The sequence below is a fragment of the Malurus melanocephalus genome, unplaced genomic scaffold (assembly GCF_030028575.1).
Source record: "Malurus melanocephalus ecotype Western Australia unplaced genomic scaffold, MMel_1.1 scaffold_599, whole genome shotgun sequence".
NCBI lineage: Eukaryota > Metazoa > Chordata > Aves > Passeriformes > Maluridae > Malurus > Malurus melanocephalus.
In genome coordinates, this window is record NW_026623831.1 from 179,212 (window position 1) to 200,034 (window position 20,823).

General features: G+C 38.0%; 1 protein-coding gene across 1 annotated transcript in view; it reads right to left on the reverse strand.

Annotated features, from left to right (window-relative positions):
• Positions 1 to 20,812, reverse strand: part of LOC130583555 (roundabout homolog 2-like) — a gene marked incomplete at its 3' end in the record, with an annotated part of 39,940 nt that extends 19,128 nt beyond the window's left edge. The window contains exon 1 of the mRNA XM_057383001.1: positions 20,686 to 20,812. Within this exon, the coding sequence (XP_057238984.1) occupies positions 20,686 to 20,740 (55 nt within the window). The remainder of the gene's footprint in view (positions 1 to 20,685) is intronic.
• Between the last annotated feature and the right edge of the window lie 11 nt (positions 20,813 to 20,823).

The window sequence follows — 20,823 nt, forward strand, 5'->3', positions numbered from 1 at the left end:
AGATGGTCTCACATAGCACTCTCTCCCCCACTGCCCAGCTGTGCTCCTCAGCAGCTCTGCAGCTCTGGGACTATTCCCCCACATCAGTATCAAGCTTTTGCTTTGAAGCTTGTTCAGTTGGTGAGKTATTCTCACTCAAAAAGCTCAGAATGATTTTTGTAACTTTGATAAAAATGACTCTCTTAAGAGATTTGGTGCATCTGAGATGACACCTTATTAGTAGGCACAAGAGGTATGTAAAGGCTCTCCCAGAGCCCACTCCATTAGTACTAATCAATATTAATTTAAAATTGCATAAAGGCAGCTTTTCAACTAGAAATTATTTCATCCTTTCTCCACCATGCCCTGCTCCCCAACAAAAAAAAAAAAAAACCCATAGCTTTCATTATGTTTGAGATACCAGGACACTGTAATTTCATTATGTTTGAGATACCAGGACGCTAACTGTCTGAAAGTAATTTACAGATTATCTTCATATCCAGAATGGTTTACCAAGTAGAGATGGTTTCACACAGAACAGCTTGCTGAACCTTGCCTTTGACTTCTTACCTTGAAAGCATGTGAATTATATCTAAGCACCAGGAACAAACTGCTTTTAAGAATCAACACACCAGGACTAGAAAAAAATAATTGCTGTAATGGTCAAATGGAAACAACTGACTGTTCAGGGTGAGTTTCAACCACTTTCCCTCCCTGATTGCCTCAAGGAACTTCAGCTGCTGTTGCACCCACAAGATCAATGCTGCTAATTGTGAGGAAAATTATTCAGGACAGCAGAGAGCCTCCCATTAATGATGCCTGCCAGTAGAAAGTCAGTTTATCAGCTATGTGAAAGGTTAACATCAATATCAAATGCAACAACCCCAAATGATTGTATCACCGACTTTTTAGGAAAAATCACTGTAGCAGTGCAATAAACATCAGAATTGGCTGCACTTTAAAACCATTGTCGTTCCCTGCTCATCATATGCCCAGCTTGTTTGTTGGTTAATACTACTTCATTTGATTGCAGCAAGGAAAAAAAAAAACCAAAAAAACACGCCTCTAGTGATTCCTTAAGTTCTGTCAGTATTCTTTAGTAACACTGGGCAAGAAAACTGATCTAGGGACAGATATCAGCTAATAATACAGGAAATGGTTTGCTGGAATGCTTCTGTTACTTCAATTCAGAAAAACCTCAATAAGCAAAGAGCAAATAAGTGTTGGGTTAAAAAAAAAAAACAAACACAAACAACTAGCTACATTCACAGAAGTTAACCACAAAGACAGCAACTCAGGAAGTCAATAAGCCACAAACAGACGTTGGAAAGACTCCAAGTGCTTGTCCCATTTTTTTTTTTTTGTTTTCCAAAATGTGTTGTCTATCTACAATGATACAAAAAAAACAAGTCTTTCTGGCATGACCCAGGTCATATCTTAATTATTTTTAAAAAAATTAATCATATGTAGTAATGATTAAGAACTTTCAATAAGTTGAAGTAGTAAAAATCATCTACAAAACACATAATCTACAGTAATAACCTAAAAAATAAGTCACATACAACRTATACAGGAAAGTGCATAAGACTACAGATTAATAATTTGTACGACCAAATTAATATGCTGAAAAACTTGAATAAACTTTCTTTTCTTGCATTGTGCCGCACTCTCACTAGCTTACACAGTTTTACAGAACATACTCTGGTTGCCAGAGCAATAGTTTTACACTCCTCTATTTAAAAACTACTTCTTAAATGACTCTTCACTTTTATACTCAATCTGCTTAAGACAGAACACTTTGACACAAATAACACTTTAATCTTTTCCTACAAGTAAAATAGAACACCTATATCACAACAGCTCATTTTGTAATTACAATTATATACATGCATAAACATATATTAAATAATAGAACCAGTGTATTTTATAGAGTACAGAAAGTTGATTCATGCTCTGTTAGTGAAAACCTGGTCTAAAATACCTCAGAATTTGCTTCAACCCTTTGCAGCAAAATGCACGTGAAATACAGCTCTGCAGCTGATATGGTAAGAAAGCAAGGGAAGGAATCAGAAGCAAACAGGCACATTTCTTAACTATCTGATACCTGCCTAATCTCAGTCTGCAATGTTAATGTGTTCTAACAAGATCAAAATCTTTCAGAAAAAAACCTACAGCAATTCAATGAAGAGGGCTACCCAGCCATGTACACCTCCTTTTGCCCGCCCATCCCAAAAAAAAAAAAAAATTRCACAACTCRGCATTCAGAGACAGACTGACCAAGAAAGCAGCTCTTCCCAAGTCTTCCAGCATTTCAGTGGAGAGCCTTCTTACTCCTGCTTGGGCTTTGATTTCTTGTTCCCTTTTTAAACCTTGATCATGCTCACCTGGTCTCCAGCTGCAAGGGTATTCAATTAAAGATTTTTTTTTCCCTCCAAACTAATCCCAGAGAAGATTAAAATAACCTGCCTCAGCCTTCAAAATAAATTATATACTGGCCCAAGTAGTGGGATCTAGCCCTAAGAATGTAAAAATGAAGCATCAGAAGAACAAAACCTGCACAGGTTGCCATCACAGCCTACAGTTTGATTGTCCTGTCTCTCTGTCCATAGATTGTACCTCACTGACTGCAAGCTACTGTAAAACTACCACAGAAGCACAGAAACACCATAGGAGAATAAGATCCAATTACATTTATACAATCAACTAAACGTATAACTAGAATGAATAAGAAAAAAAGCATTTAGGACAACTAGATAAAATAATTTCTAGAYCAACAATTCACTTTCCTTTCCTTCTATGCGTCTAAGGGCAATGTCTTCATTAGTAAATCCTCTGTGTAAGGTTAATTCCTTTCAGCTACTTAAGGCTTAGAACATCTCCCTTTCCTGCCAGTAAGTTCTACACATGACACAGCAAAAGAGTAAATGAGATGCCTGTTTTATTAAAAATGCACACCTAAGGAATTTTACCACAAATTTCTATCCATCTCCTATCATTAGAAATCACAGCAACTAGCCAGCATGATTATTGGGATAAGACAGTTCATTCTGTGTTTTAGAGGGAGTTTTGATAATTGGAGAAAAATGGCTTGTTTTCTTTTTTCTTCCCACCTCTCTCTCCTGCCCTCCTGCACACCCTCTTATTGAAAAAAAAAGGTGTACTTTGAAACATATGTTTAAATTTGACCTAATATTGCCCAAACTTTACCGATTTAAGACATCTATTCTAACTTCTTATATAAAATCTTGCTACAGAGACATATGAAGCAGTTTCTCTGATTCCTTTACAATTCTATGTCTCTATATCTTATAAAAATTAACCAAATATTACTATGTAATTTTTCAAGTTCTTCATATAAGGAGACATCTCACRAGCTAGAAATGTTTTGCAAAACTTTTTTTTTCAAAATCTATTTTTTATATACAAAACAAATGAGATTTGTGTTCTACTTTCAAACAGGAACATAAACAAATCAGCACTAGAAAAATGCTGTAATCTTCCCTTACTTTTAGAAAATTGTTCACTCACTAGCTCAGAGAKGTATATAAATATATGCAATTTGACAGCATTCCATTTTGAAGTTGCTTCTCTTCTTGGAAACACAAGACAACAAACAGAACTCAATCATATCACCCATTGTTTTCCAGGAAGCTTTCCCCCAATTCCTGTAGTACGTAAATATATTTTGCAATCCTTGTCTAAATCTAAATRTTTTGGGTAGGTCATGTCCTCCAGGTATGCAAAGAACACTTAGCACACTGCCCTGGAACACTGCCTTGGATAACACCACAATGAATATTGGTCAAATTGTGGACACAGCTTCCTTCACAGCCTCCCAACATTTCCCATCCCACTTGGRGTTGAAAAGGAAGCATTGAGTAAAGGGTTAGTGTATTTCATCCTTCACTCCTCCATTTCATCTGACAGCTAAGAGAGTGGGGTACAGGACTCTGCATCTCCAAAGGTTCAGCCCGCAAAAGATCAAAGAACAGGAAAATGACAAAAAATCTCCAGCAAACTCTCCAGTAAGATACAAATTGCTTTTCCCTTGGAGGAARAACCATAGAATCATTTAAGWTGAGAAAGAATTTTAAGATTKTAGCCCARCTGTAAAACTAACACTGCCSAAGTCAACCACKAAACCATGTCCTTAAATGCCACATCTAYACACAATGGAATAGAATGGTCTGGATTTGAATGAACCTTAAACATCACTGARTTCCAATCCCCCTGCCATGGACAGAGACACCTTCCACTAGATCAGGGTGCTCAGAGCCCCATCCAGCCTGGCCTTGAACACTTCCAGGGYTGGGGCAGCCACAGCTTCTCWGGGCAACCTGTGCCAGTGCCTCACCACCCCCATCATAATAGAAAAGAGAATGAATTGCGATTCCTACAGAACCTCCAAGGAAAATGGGTAAGGAAAGCCACATGCTTTCCTTCACTGAAGTTCAACCTAGTCCTTAGTCCYTTCAATAGTCCTTTAATTCCTTCAATAATGTATTCGTTAATAATTTATCTTTCTCTCCTCATGTCCATTTTTCGTAAGTTCAAAAGACCATCATTAAAGGCTATTGTCATGAGCAAACGGTAAATTAGGCAATTTTAATCTCTGAGCATCTGGATTCCTTCCAGATGTAAGAAAATAAGATCCAGTCTCCTGCTGATTTACTTTATGCCAAGGGTTTTTGTTTTTTGTTTTTTGTTTTTTGTTTTTTAATTTTATTTAAAAGAACAGCTATAGCATTTAAAACTCTTCTGACAAATCTGTCAGCTATGGATTATTAAGAGAGGCAGGAGCAGATTTCCTTCACAGACAACAACGACATTTACCCTGACCTAGAGGGAACACCTTCCTAAGCAATAAGAAATAGTCCACTCTCAATGACAACTCAGTCCTAGGAGAATGCCAATTATGCCAAGTGTGCACAAACAGATGTATGGCAATTTTGTAATATGGACTACTTTACACCAGGGACAAAGGTGAAACCATTTATCTCAATTAACTTAGGATCTAAGGATTAATTTAAGCTGTTGCCTTAGAGGTGAAAGGTCACCACTTAATCCAACTATCCACCCCTACTTCTTATTTACAATAAATATAAACCTCACTCATATTTAAAATTAGATCTTTCAGATTACATTTTTACCCTCAAAACTCTATGCTTTCTGTGTCTTGTATAAAATAAAAAAGGCTAGTGTGATTTTAACAGTGGCTGAGTTTCAACAGTCCTATTAAGGTTTGAAAAGATGGCCAATTGCCCTAAAATAACAAAAYCTAATCAATAGGAGGCATGATGATAATTGAAACTCCTCAAATTAGGAGATCACTTCTAGCTTACAAATGACACTAATAAGTGACACCAGATTTCCACACACCCAGGAGCTGCTTGAATTCAAAAACATTTTGAAACACACACACACACAATAGAATGAAATAGTAAATGAAGGAACATAGATTAGTGAATAGAAGAACTCCTCAAAAGAAGATTCCTACCAACAAGTGCTGTCTGTAACATAAARGTTCATAAATCCACCCAAATTTAGGAAACCAGCATTCCTTCTGACTCAACCCTACCAATATGCCATCAGCTTTCAGGCAAACCCTGTGCAAGAACATCACACAGTTCTGTCAATTTAGAGCCCACAATATTCCTCAAAACCATTCATGRTTTTGACCAAGATGTACTCATTAAGAAGACTGAAAAAGGAGACAGTCTGGCACAATTTGTGTCAAAGAGCCACTGTAAACTCCCTCCAGTGCAGAAGTGGATACTGGATGACTACTTCATGTATGGCAGCCTTACACCATAGAAGAGCTGGTACAGTTCATTACCTATCAATCTTTGCACAGAGCAAATGAATGTGACAAGATATGTCTAGAAGAGTGTTGGTCTACGTAATCCAAGGTATCTCATCAATATATGGGCCCTGATAAACCAACTTAATTAGACTGGTCAGTATGTTATAACTGGGGTCCCGCAATTCGTGGAGTAGATCGAGTTAAGACATCAAGTAGCTACCTATACCTCTATTTTCAGAGGCCTCTCAATGAATAGAGTGCAAGTAGAGTAAAGATTTATCTCTGTTCATTTGGTGTTTTAAGTGCTGGTTTTGAGATACAGCAGTGATGCTTCTTTTAGTACTTTGTGTTTTAACATAACTCTATGTGAATAGCCAGCTAAGGAACAGGCTATAATCATGTCCCTAGACACAAGTCCAGTTTTACTACAACTGTCAATATATTTATATTTTCAATATAAAAATAAATAAATATTCCGTGAATTTCAGTTTTATATTGTTCAAATGACTAGTTTATCTACGGTCTAAACAATTATTAGTCTTTGTTATTAACAGCTCTCAGATCTATTATACATAACCTCTATTCTATTCACTGTAAATTTTTAACAAAATCCAAGGTTCATTCTCTGCAGGCATGAAAATCTCATATATATATATATATATATATATATATATATATCTATATAAATCTCAAAAATATTTTTGAAGGCGTTTTGAAATCTATTCTTTGTCTGAGGAGATTTTTTTTCAGTCTCTCTTTTAATTATTTGGATCTCTAAGCATTAAATTGAATCTTATACTTAAAACAGGTATTGGAAACAAATAAATAAATAACTTCTTTCCTTGAAAGGAGAAGCTTTATATACTTAGTTCTACCTAGGCTGAGATGAAACTTTGCAGAGTTATTTTTTCATTAGTCCTTCCCATTCTGTAGTCTGGATGGATTCTGCTGATTCTGCAAGGCTAGTCTGATTGTTCCAACCGCTTGGAAGAATAGAAATAAATGTAAATATAGAAATAAATGTAAATAAATATTTTAAGGTACACTATTAATCTCTTCTTATACAAACAAAGTTAAAACTCCATAGCACAAAAAATCAGCAACTCTTCCTTTACCACTTTAATTAACTCCTTATATAATAAAGAATCTCCCTAAGTCTCAGTATTCTGAATTCTGTCATATCTAAGAAGCACATCTCACCTCCAAAATGTCTTGTGGGAGCGAGCAAGAAGTGCCAGGTGACAGGAACACAATGTTTTAACAATATTTCTCTAAAAGTTCCAAATACTTGTTTTATCAGAGAGACAGCCACGGTGCCAGACAACCAGCTCAATCATCATTGTCCACCTCATTTTATCAAGGGAAGAATTCTGAAGCACAGGWATCAATTTTCCCCCATGAGCAGAAAGGGGAACAAGAGCCAGTAACATCTRTATTACATTAGGTATATATTCCATGAACACTCAAAAACTTTAGTGGCTTGATCTATCCTATTTTTGCCACATTTACCGGCAATGAACAAAGCTTCCAAAAATCCTTACAAAAGCAAAAGCTCTTCTATTATTGCAAAAGTAAAACAAAACCAGCAAGATCWACTTTTAAAGACAATGTTACTGAAACTACAGCAGTATTTTTGCTGATTTTGATATTTGGAAAGGAGAAAAAGAAGGTAATGTTATGTCTCTAAGATGGTACTTGTTTTTCTATGATGTTTGTTTTACTTTGTTATTTTTTGAAACTGCTACTATAATTTCTATTTATTTTTTCCCTCTTGGATATAATTTTTTCACAAAAAATAAATCATAGTATAAACACTTGGAAAAGTGCTTACAAACCTTCTAAAAAATTTCTTTCTTGAAGACATGAAAAAAAACTCTTGAGTTATTTGTGAGTCGTTTTGTCCCAATAGTCAGATGCTACTAACAAATATTTTAACAAGGACATTCATTCTTTTCCTCAAAATCATCAAAGTAAATATTCTCCAAGCGATTTTGAGGTCTGTTAACAATAGTTGCATTTGCCATTTAAAGCARAAATAAATGCAAGTGAAAGTAATAAGAAATTTCTATTTATATAGCTCTCCAACACAGTTGTACCAAGAATACAACATGCAACAGAATCATTTGGTGATTTATTTCTTTGGCTTATAACATCCAGTTAGATTTTATTTATATCATATGCATATGCAACCAATTCATGCCGATTTATAAAAAAAGCTTAAATATAAGAAAGTAAACTGTGATCTGAAAAGTCTTCCAACACAGCATAGAATATTAAAGAATATCTATTTCCTCTACAGGTACTCAGTGTCCAGGCTAAGCAATTTCTTCATTGAAAGGTTTGATAAACATTGAAATGGGCTGTTCAGGGAAGAAATGGAATGACTATTCCTGAAAGAGTTCAAGAAATGACTGGACGTGGCACTGAGTGCTATGGTTTAGTTGACAAGGTGGTGATCAGTTAAAGGTTGGACTTGTTGATCGTGGAGCTCTTTTCCAACTTTAATGATCCTTTCCCTTCAAACTTCTGATGGCTCCTGTATTCAGGAGAACTATAACTTAAAGCTATAATAATATAATTATTCACAAGAGTYACAACTCCTCATCCAAAAAGTGCCAGAATTTATTCCACCCTCATCACTGTTTTGGAAATACCAAGCAGTCTAGTAAGACACCTGGACACAAATGCTAAGAGACRTAAAATGATTTTGTTGCCAAATAATGCACCTGCCTTTCTAATCTGCAAATTTTTTACAAATTGATTTAAAAATAGATTTTTGGCTGGTCTAATGGTAAAAATGTTAGTCCTCAGGGCAGATGCAGCTGAAGGTGGTTACCGTAAGTCAACAGCCATCCTCTGTTTGAAGATGAAATAAATGTAGGTTTCATGGTGTAACAGAGTTCTTTCTCAAGCTGCTGACTATACTGCTTACTGCTTAATCTGTTGTACATCATTGTCTTGGCTTCCCACTAGCTGTCTAATGCAGCACAGGTGAAGCTTCTGGCATCTGTTACCTTCCGGATTACAACTTTAGTTTTAAGTCATTCTCTTAAGCTTTGTATAGTCATTAAAAAAAAACCCAAAACCAACAACCAAAACTTCCTTCTCAGCATTAACCTCCCACATAGCCAAATACTCCAAAACCAAAAGCGTGGTCCTACTGATGCTGATGATAAAATTCCCAGCATCTTCTGCTGAGTCAGGGTTTAATATGCATTGCATTTCATAAAGTAAAATTTGTTCTTARTAAGACCAAGATCAACTGTGAATTAGAAAAACAAACAAATGAAAAACCACAGACTTTCACCCAGAAAGCATTTTGCCCAGCTTACAACTTAAGAGAGTTCCCCTAAAGACGTATATTACATATTGGATTATCACAGAGTCCTTTAATACTTTATATTCTAGCAACATGGTTAGAAAACAGCAACCTAAAAGAGCAAGAGAAGTATAAACAGAACAGAAAAGGAGCTAGAAAATAAACTCAATCAATTTACACAAAAACAAGGCAGACCAGACTTGTCATCTATGAAATGTAAGGAGGTAAATTACATGAATGAAACATGGAACATGGACAGGATTAACAGATAAAGAGCACAGGGAATGAAAATCTGTAAACACAAGAGCACATTTTTCTCCCTGGCCTAGAATAAATCTAGAAGTTTCAACTCCAGTGGTTTTTGTGTAGTAAGTTAAGGCATTTCTCACTTTCTGGCCTATGCAAAGGAAAACATTCTACAATTAGAATTGTAAAACACTGACAGTGAAGAGATTTCATATTTGAAATTTGACAAGAAAGTCACACATTTCGTCACAGCAAAACTCTAGGAAATAAGATATAACAGGAGGGGAGAARGAAAGCTTAAGAAATGGTCATAAATTTGTCTCCTATTTTGACAGGAAAAGTCTATGCAAACCTTCCTTCTCTCCTTACCTTTCCACTTCAATATCATAGCTATAAGGTGCTCCTTATTTAAATAGATGTTTGCTACTTAAGCTGAAAGAAGTTTATTCTACAAATGCATTTATTTGGCTCTGGGGAACAGATGAATTCTCTGGAGAATGGTCCTTCCTTCGGCATGATGAATTGCATGAAAAAAGAAATGCAACAGGAAAGACATACAGCTAAATGTCGTCATGTACAAGAGGTTTCCTACTATTTCAGACAAGTCCACAGCTACCACTCTTTTCCTGACTCCTTCCCCAGCATATTTAGACTCCCAGAAACACAGTTTAGGACTGAGGGGAAGAATGAGGAAGGATGGGCATAGCTCTATGTTTCACTGCAGTGGCTGCTCCCCCCACAACCCCTGTCCCAAACCAGCAGTGCTGAACCTCCCTCTATGTCTTTACTCCTTCATAATTCAGTGTGGCAGGACTACCAAGGAACAGGAAAGAAAATTATTACTAGAAGACATATTTAGTGGCCTTTGATTCTTCCATTCTGATCCTCCTGGACCTCAGAAGTTGCCTTGTTTTAAATGTCAGATAAACAGACACAGCAGCAGCAGCAGCAGCAGGAACACTCTGAGACACCCTTCTTCCTCCACTATTAAAAACGGCACACCTCTCACACCATCAGCTGTGTTCTTGGAGACCAAAGAACGAGCCCTACTGCCACGGAGTTCCTAAGTACTACTGGGCACATCCTTTAAATTAACCTATTTACAGCTAATCTAAATTCATTAACAAATATCCACATGCAGCAACAAAACCATGCCTGTTTTCCCATGCAGTTCTCAGCAGGAAGAAAGACAATGGTGCTTTGGGGGTACCACCGAAGAATGACTGAGGAAACATCTGCTGTGACTCATGGAGGGAAAATTCTTGGTCTCAGCACTTGCCACTTTCCTGGAAGTAACTGAAAATTCAGTTGCACTGTGGAGGGCATTTAATCTACTCCTAAGGTCTATGTGGATCAGGAAGAAAAATTAAAAAARAACAACACCACACACAAAGAACCACACATGCTCCCATCCCCATTAGCAGCCTGTAAGATAGAGGCAGTTCCCTGTAATTTAACTTCTATCTTCATCTTTCCCTGGGGGCAAATTCAGCCCTGACCTAAACAGAAACAAATTCCATTAAATTACACTGGGACCGAATCCAGTACTGCCAGGCTACCCAATAGCCTTGAAAATATGGGTGAGACCTATTTTGTCCCTATGGGAATAACAAATCGTTACAAGTTGCTGCACTATTTTTCCAAGTATATYATCATTGAATTTCTCTGTTATCTGCATGTCACTAAATTGAGTCAACAACATTTTAAACTGGTAATGAGACCCTTGGCCACTCACCACTCACTCCTGGTAAGGAATGATGCAGGGCTACTCTGTCCACAGCTTTTTCCACAGCCCAAATGACAGATCTCTGCAGCCACATGTTCAGTTCCCTCATCCACAGGACTCACAAGCATGGCCTCTTCAGCAATCTTTCTTGAGAGATACAATCATTGCTTTAAGACTGCTCTCCAGGCTAAGTTTCATTAAGTACTTGAGGAAAGAATATATTGTSTATATATTCATCCTGCAATCAATTTCAAGTGAAATCTGCCATAACTCTCATGATTTTGATGGTCTGTTAATACAGACAATATCACCAAATAATTCATACTCATTACATCACCATATACAACCATTTCTCACTGTCAAGGTTTAAAAGTAGTCATTCAAAAAAGACATTCAAAAAAGACCACTTTTAAATCATTATGGGGGGTGATGGTCAAGTGATTCTTGCCAGAGTACACAATTACTTGAAAAAGCATGATTTAGAAAGTGAATAAAGGGTTTCACAAACTAGAACTATAATGATTACTAACAATCCTTTCTCATTTAAACACACATAATGCAGCATTACCACTTGAATGCTTCAACACCAAATACACTGCAGTTTGAAATAATTTGTAAACAGCTTCAATATTTCCATTAAACTAGAAGACTTTTTGCACACTTCTCTAGCTCTAGCAAAAAACAGAAGGTATCAATCACCCAGGTTTAACAGCAGCTGACTGAAGCCATTCACTGGGTGCAACTGCTACCACTGTGGCCCCATGAATAAGTCTCAAAGTCTCCCCTTCCTTTTTTTGTTCCTCTGAGTGGACTCTTAACAGCACAATTTTTTTTTTTTAACTTTCTAAATGGCTGTGAGAGATCAGCTGGAAAGAAACACCATTAGTAAAAACAAAAGCTTTCAAAGAAAAAGTGGGAACAAAGTGGACATGTTAGAGACAACTTGTGATTCATGGCCTAAGTTATGCTTTGCCCCTCTCTTTACCTCAATACACTTTCCAGTTTTACTGCTGGATAAGAGCAGGGCAGACCATTGCACTTCTCCTAGCAACCAAAAATCACTTAGGGGGGAAAAAAAGGCATGTTGTCTGCTGAATGGGAGAACAGAGATATTTGGGGTCATACAAAGACAGACATATGTTCTTTTGCATTTCATTCCAAATTGAGCAGTTGTCAAAAAAGAGTCAGTAAATAATAACAATAATAAGCAGTTCTGGTTTACACTGATTCGTATTTAATTAAATATCTATTTGTCTGCTTGTCACATATTTCATTTTCCTTTAATTCAGTCTTCTAATAGTCCCTATTACTGTTTTAAGTTTTGCTTTCAAGGACATAAATTCTATCCCTTACAGTTTCTAAAGTTGCTTTCTTTACATAAATCTATACACACTTCTAATATTCTCTCCACACAGATTTTCCTTTTTAAAATCTACAGGTACACACAGAGAAAACTATTCTTAGGGATTTAAGCAAMAACAGCACTGAAAGACAATTTGATCATAGGATTCTCATATTCTAAATGCTGAGATTTCACCCCATAGATAGGATTTCAATGTTACCGAATACATTGTCTGATCTCATTAGGTAAAGACCATACTGCACAGTTTAAAATGATGAAACAAATTCAAGCAGCAGAAAAAAATCCACAAAAATTTGTTATTCAGACATACATCTGAATAGCCAAATCATACTGACTATCTTAAAATCAAAGCATTGTAMCTTACAATCCAGTTTGGCAACAGAATATATGCAGAGAACACAGGTATTTCTGACAGTTATTTTTTTCCGCTGAAAGTCCTCTCTTTAATAGTTGTTGCCTTGACATAAACTATTTTAGTTAGTCTACTCAATTCTTCCCACATATCTTAAAAAGATATATACCAAAAAGCCCCAGCCAATTTATCACAGCGCTTCKGCAGGTCAGAGCCAGCACAGACCTTATTTCACTGCATCAAACTACAAATTAGCGTCTCCTGGCAGCCACTCCAAATCTGGACTAACACARTTTAACAGAAAAACTTATTCACCTCATGGGTAAGTGATGTACAAATGACATAGCAAGGATAAAAGCCTAAACATAATGACTATGAAACAACCCTGTAGTGCTCTGGGATCAGCATTCTCTACTTAAGCATGACAGTGGTGCCTTGCTGCCTTTTCATTCCCTACGCAACCTAACCCAGTTCCTCTGTTGGGTGTCTCTCTCCATCAAGCCATGGACCTGGAATCAGGACACTTATCCCACTTTTCTTCCAGCTTGCAGTGTAATTTTTCTCTCCAGAAAACTGTCAGAGCAGGGCAGTGCCACTGCACCTGCAGGAACAATAAGCATCTCCAGGTCTCAGAGGTGACATAACACACTCTGAAAAGTGTGAAGGAGGATGCACCCACAGACCTTTCCCTGCAGACTCTACTATGGAGTCACAATCTCAAARAGATCAAGTTCTCTAGGGAAAGGCAGTCCAGGTGAAGAAAACACTCTTTTTCCAACTAGCTTAGTCCAACAGCTTTTCTGTGCTGTTTGAGTTTTTCATAATACTGAAAGAAATTATTGTCCCCTCCTTTAGTTACAGAATTCTCTTCAGGATAAAACAAACTGTGAAAACTGACCATTCCTTTTGCCAGGATGAAGTCATCTGGGCTACAGCACATGTGGACCTTGAAAACTGCATAGAATGACAGCTTGAGAACCCAAAATTATGGGGCTCCTGCAGCATTAAAATACTTTTCATAACTGCTTTTTAACTCTTGACATTTTCACAGCAGTAAAAAAGTACCTCTGGTACCCTGGCATGAACTGTCCCTCCATTCACGATGAATGAGAAACAAGTTGACTGATGTTAGTTACCTGACATTTTGGTTTTCAAAAGGTTGAATTTTTTCCACTCAGTTTCTCTTGCAATCAATGGCAAGTGATTAATAGAAGTGAACTACAGCTCGCTGTGTTTTACAACTTGCTGCTGGCCGTTTCTTCCTTACTTATTTGTCCAATCTGCATTTATGACAGGCACATTACAGAGACRCTCTTGTCGCCTTGGCACACTGCACTGAAGCTATAGAGGCAATGCCTAAATACAAATGAAAAGACCATATGTTGCAACAGACAGGGTGGCACAATCATCTAGGTAGTTTCTAGTAAACGAGACCATACTTAGCTCCTGGCATCCCCACTCATCCTACCAGTTCATTTCCATATATCAGACCAAATAAGCTGTTCTCCTAAATTATCTGAGAAAAAGTGATGAGAGAAAGTAAAAGCAAGATATAACAAAGTAGAAAGTAGCAYAATGCCAGGTCCTTCACTATCATCAGACTGAAGAATTCTGATGGAACTGAAGTGGTCCAGTGAAGACTCACTGACAAGGGAAATTCTGCAAGCAAACACCACATTCCTTAAGGCTGCTCCAAATCATGCTTGGAAGAGTGTCTTGCGCATGGAGCACCTGAAAATGATAAGGAATGAATCCARAGATATTATGTGTTCTTCCAGTCATCACCTGGGGAGGAAGAACTGAAGGAGTAACCCCACAACATGACAAATAATAGCACTGAAAGTCTGCAATAGCACCTACAGGCACACAATCTCKATGGGTTACAAAATACACACTGGAATCACTAGATAAGGGTGACCTTCAGTTATCAGCAAGCCAGAGACATGATGTTTCCTGGGAGAAACAGCAAGACAAACAAGCAACATAGAGTAATGTTTGCCAACCTATCTACTACATAACCAGAAAGTTCTCTCATGACCCAGTTAAAGGGATTTATTAACTCTAGGATCTGAAGATAACTATTATTTCGTTAGTTTACCAAAAAAAAAAAAAAATTGCTCAGCAAAATGAAACACCAAAAAAACAAAACGAAACCAAGAAAACCCAAAAAAACCCAAAACAACAACAACAAAAGAAAACTGGGGGAGAGTGGTAAAGAGCTGCAAGTAATATGCACAAGATACTTCTGCCAGAACAATGTTTTCATGAATAACCTCACATCACATTTATCCAGAACCCAGAGATGAATTTCAATGAGCCTTGGCCACGAGAGCACAGCAGCTCAATATATGTATCAGCAGATTATTACATGGGCACTACTGGTTAGTTTGTCTATTGTTGTTCATGTATTTATTGAGGAAGGCTATTATTTTAATAAATTAAGAGAACATCTTGGATCTCTTCCATTGCCAAAATAAACAGCAGAGATGGAATTAAAAAGCCTTTTTTTTTTACTTCATGAACTTTTGGCTTGAAAAAACACTATGAACGCATATCTTTATATACACAACATAGCACAAGAAGTAGCTTTTTGGTTACAAAAGGAAACTGCACTAGTAAAGAGACCAAGCACTTGGGAAGGACAAAGGAGAGAGCAGAACTGAGGCATCAGTGTGCACTTGCACCCTCTAGCATTCATGTAGTTGTTGTAGTGTTGTGTATAGCAACAAGCCAACTTCATCTTGTAGCAAGATTACGATGCATGAATTAAGATCTGAGCCTTTACTTACTGTACTCCAAGATAAYATTGCCTGCTTTCACAGTGTTCTGTGAACTCAACAGCAAAATTCTTACACATTTCAGTGGTGCAGTCAGGAGCTAAATTAATGGACCTTATTTAATTATCCACTTTAACAACCATGGGTGATTAGCAGTTATTTTGTTAAGGAAAAGTTTTGAGGCAAGGGGAAGACTAAACTCAATCTTATTTCTGGACATATAAATTGAAGGGCAGAGAGTCCACAATTTATAATAGGAGTCAGGCATGAGAGTAAAGATGGTGACACTAAAATATACATCTGCAAATCYCTATTTCTATACAAATATTTTGCATTCAAAGATCTCATAACTACTGTCCACACGACTATTCTGCACAAAAGGTATCCTCAACATTCTCTCAGGTAGTGATTTAAGATCAGATTCCACAGCCATCCATTTACCAAAATAAATTGTTTTGAACATACAAGGCACAGGTACCATCAGAGCACAACTGGAAGAAACCTGAGGTAACAATAAAAGGTAACAATTACTGCAAAAGCAGTTACCTGTAAGAAATGTCTGTTCAGTCAGAACAAAAACTGCCAACACATTTTATGTATTTATTTATTTGGCAAGAGCAAATATTTGCTTTCTTCTTCCTTCTTGAWAAATAAAGAGATTTCTATAGAAATGCAGAAAAGCACGCCAGTAACRGAGCCTCTTGGCAAGAAACAGCATCAGTATGATCGCTAAGCATCCCCCCCCAAGGCTGGCGTGAGAGGTGTGAGCCAGATGGCAGCCACGGGAAGAGCAACCTCTGCCATGCCAGCTGAGATAACAGATAAAACCTGACAGCAGCGTCCTCTTAGGTGGCTCAAACAGAATGCACAGAACCTGTTAGCAATCTATTTAGCTGAGATCAATATTTGAATAGCAATTCAAGGGTAACAAATGGCTAAAAAGCCATTGCATACTCTTTAGTAATTTCCACTAAATGGTTCAGCAGCAGACAGAGCACGTCTCGAATTTAGGGCCATGAGCCCACATAGCATTGCTATGGAAAAGTGACTCCTGGAAATGGAGTTGACTGGACAGACCAGCCAAAGCCTTCATTTCATCCCATCACACTTCTCTTGGCACATCTCATTGATACTTTTTAGGAATCCTTAAAAATGGACTTAAATTCTTTTGTCTACTTTTATGGTTGCATATCTTTAGCCTGCATTGCTAAAAATGAGCAACATCAATCTCACCATTCAGAGAGTTCCCAGTGGAAGTCAGCGAGTCAGTGCAACTCACATAAAGGGGTTTAAAGCCCTTAAAGCCCAATTTCAACTTTACAGAAAGATTTGTGGATTATCAGACCTTTTGCAGAGCTTCAAATCAAAGGTACAAACCTAAGTATCTGCATTATCCTATTATTTTTCAAGCAAATCCATCTCTGGAAGTACAATGACAGGGTTCTCTCAGTGCTTATCTTCTGCATATAAAAACTTACTGCTGCAATGAGACTTAGATAGAAAGTAAAGAAAGCAAAATCTTAAGACTAATTCAGCAAAACCTGTCATCATAGGCATAAATCCTTACTCAGCAAAGTTTTAAAACACATTATTAACTTGAAACGTGTTTAAATTCTTATTAACTTCAGTGAAATGGAAGCACTTAAATGCCCTGCAGAACTGGGTCCAATGGAAGGACAAGGTAGAAGAAACAAAACTGCACTCTCCACAATTTCACTCTTAAAGCATTAAAATGCACACATTCCACAGAAGCAAAGGTTATCCATCAACAGCAAAACTCACATGAGAGATCAAGACCCTGTCAGCTCAAATACTCATTGGAAGAATATACTCCAGCTTTATATGTAAGCCATGTTCTCCAACAGGCAACAGGGACCTGCACAAGGCCACAGATGTGTGGTTCATTGGCATGAAGAAATAAAAAGAATTAAAAAAAAAAAAAAACATGAAGAAAAAAAAAGAATTAAAAAAAAAAAAAAAGAAAAATAAATACAGAACGTTTCAGCCACCACACCATTTCAGATGCACACTTTCCATTAAGAAAAAAATACTCCTGAAATATATTAATACGGAGATAAAATGCTGTTTTCCCAGATTTATTCTCACAAATCTTAAACACTTTCACCCATTCAAAAGCATCACACTTGTAGTTTTCAAGGGACTAAACCCAGCTCTGACATAAAAGGTTGTCATTTTCACTGAAAGTACTTATGAGTCCTACCAGGCCAGGGTCTGCCCACCAAAACGTGTTCACATCAGTTCATTAGTGTGAACTTTTCTGATAATATACATTCTTTTAAGTTTTATTAATGATAGAAAGATAACAAAACACATAACAATGAAAGAACAAYCAACTGAACACTATTAAAAACCCACATGTAACTCTTTTAACTCAAGTAACTAATGGCTTACTTTATGGTACAGACTCTGGATAGTGGGGGATGGGGGACTTGTGTGTGTTTTGGTATTTGGGATTTTTTGTGTTTGATTTTTTTTGTTTTTTGTTTTTTTGTCATGAACAGTAACCAAAATTGACAACTGAAGAGAACTGAAGTTATTCCCTGATCAGAGTGTAAGAACATGGGCAGCGTTACAGAAAAATCAAAAGCACAGTAATAAAACATCTAAAATCTACTKATATGCATGTATTACATGTTTTCTGCCACTTTTCTTGGGCTTTGCAATTTTCAGGTTTCCAAAAGCCATGGACAGCAAACATAACTTTAGAAGAAAAACAAAATTTTGATCTATATCGCTTTTGAATCACTAAATTAAACTCAGTGGGACAAGGATGGTTAACATGCCTCAAATGCTACAGTGTCTACGTCTGGACTTCTTGCCAAGAGAACAAACAAAAAAACCAGCCAAACCAGCAACAAAAAACCCCTCAAACCCAGAAATGCACCAAGAGGTAACTTTCAAACTTTCAAACCAAGGACCTATTAAACAAGAGGACTGTTGGGTTTTGCCTTTTATTCTTAAGCTACAGCATTACAAATGGTGCTGATGTTGATAGAGATCTTTTCAAAGCAACTAGTGGTATATGTCAGCTTAAGATGCGATCCTAATTACTATGCTTCTAAAGAGACAAAAGCACTGGGTGCCAAGCTTGCCTGCCAGTATTTCTTCAAAGCTACTTGTTAGTCATTTCGACAATAACAGCTTATATCTACTTGGTCATGATGTGCTAACCACAAAGCTCTTTATTTATTTATTTCAGAGAGTTGTTAATGTAGGCAAACTTGCCAGTCTCTGCAATGACTTCCCACAAAAGGGGARTATCCCATCTATTCCAAGCAGCTTCTTGGTGATTTTTCCTAATGGTCCGGCTCTAAATTAGCCTTGTGCTTCACCTGCACCGCCCCACCCTCATAAGGCTAAACCAGAACAAAGGTTCTAMGTATGTTCCCCATGACAAAACTCGAATAAATTATGTCTTGCTCCTGTCGTTACAGCAAGCTGGTTAATTGCATTTGTTTCATATATCTCCAAACAGCCTGGTACTTTAATTACATTCTGTAACATCAAGCTACTCTGATTCACTCTRTCACTTCCACTGAGCACTTTAATTGTATTCCTTCTAGCTACATACAATTTAAAACACTTACTAATAATTATATTTCTATGACCTGATGTTTGCAGTTTGTATACAAAGATTTATCCAGTTTTGGYGGTCTTAAGCATCTTTTGTTACAGCAAGAAAAATAACGCAAAACATAACACTAAAACCCTTTCTAAACTATGACTGCACTGATAGACACAAATGCCCTTTAAATAATTTCACAGTAGAACTTCTCCTATTCAGTTTAGCATGTGCATACATTTAGCATTATGCAGAAATTTTCTGATCGGTTGACCAAACTGAGTATTAAACTGCAGAGCATATTCTGCAACCAAGGTAAAGCGGCACTTGAATCTGTGACTCTTTCTATTTTGCCTCCTTTCTTGCTAGGAGTGATGGAGAAACACCCAAAGCAGCCTGCGATTGCAAACAATAAATCCCGAGCCCCTGCCTTGGGACTGGTACAGTAAATGCTGTRAACTGCTTCTTGGAACGAAGTTTGCTCTGACACACATGCAAAAACATCGAGGGTCCCAGACACTACACTCCCCTCAAGCCTAAAGGACTCGTTAGAGCTGCAAATACCCGATGCTAGGTGGACTGCCGAGCATTTGGTGCCAGCACACTGTCAGCAGAGCCGGATGCTCGCTGCTAGCCGCGTGCTTGAGCTGCTGTAGTGCATCCACTGCCTSAGCAGCAGCACAGCGCCCACCCCTACTCTGAAAGGCAATTTACCCTTGCACTGAAGTTCTCGCCCTGCTAAACCGTACTTCCCCAAGATAATTTACAGCTCCCCATCCAGTACTTAAACTCGAAAACCACAAGAAACGTTGCAGAGCACATCCAAAGGGAGGGGGGCGGTGTGTGCAAGGAAACCCACCCTTTCCCCAGACGTTGCTAAGCTTTATGAAAACCCTCCCTCGGGGAAGCTCGGAATGAGGATAAAGCCGACGGGGAGACGCTGCGGCCCCACCTGCCCGGCTCGGCGGGGATGGGAGGAGGCGGAGCGGGGCGGTCGGGACCGCGCTGCCGCCGCCCCGCGCTCCCAGCCCGCCTCCCTCCCTCCCTTCCTGCCGCTCGCCAGCGCCGAACGAGGCGGTGAGGGACTCTGGAAATCCGCCAGTGCTCCTCACCTGGACCCGAGGCACAGCTAACCTATTTATTTCATCAGCTGGCTCTCCCGGTGGAAAGTTTAACAATAGAAGGCGGCAAAGTAATACCAGCTAGAGCAGCGCTCTGCTTTTCCGTTCCCCTTCCCGCTCGCCACCCCCAAATAAAAGATTTATCACGGTAGTTTTTGCTCGCCACCTCAAGCTGACATGCTTCCATTCATAAGCCGCTTTTCCGCTAAGTTAGGAGACGGGAAGGACTGCTTATTGGAAACATATATTCTCCCTCTTCCGACCCCTCCCTCCCCAAATACCATTTTTATACCAAGAACAAACTTAAGGCTCTGTAACGTTAAAGCTTATAATGCCATCCATGTGCTGTCCCAAATCAGATTCAGATGAAGGGGATTTCTGCACAGAAATGACATATCTAAAATAGGCGAACTTACCATAGACTTGAAAAAATGCAAATCCGAAGAGCAGGAGTGGCGTCAGCAGACACATTTTGACATATTAAAAACAATCCCGATCGCTTGCGAGACCAATTCCACAGAGATTAAAAAAAAAAAAAAAAAAAAAAAAAAAAA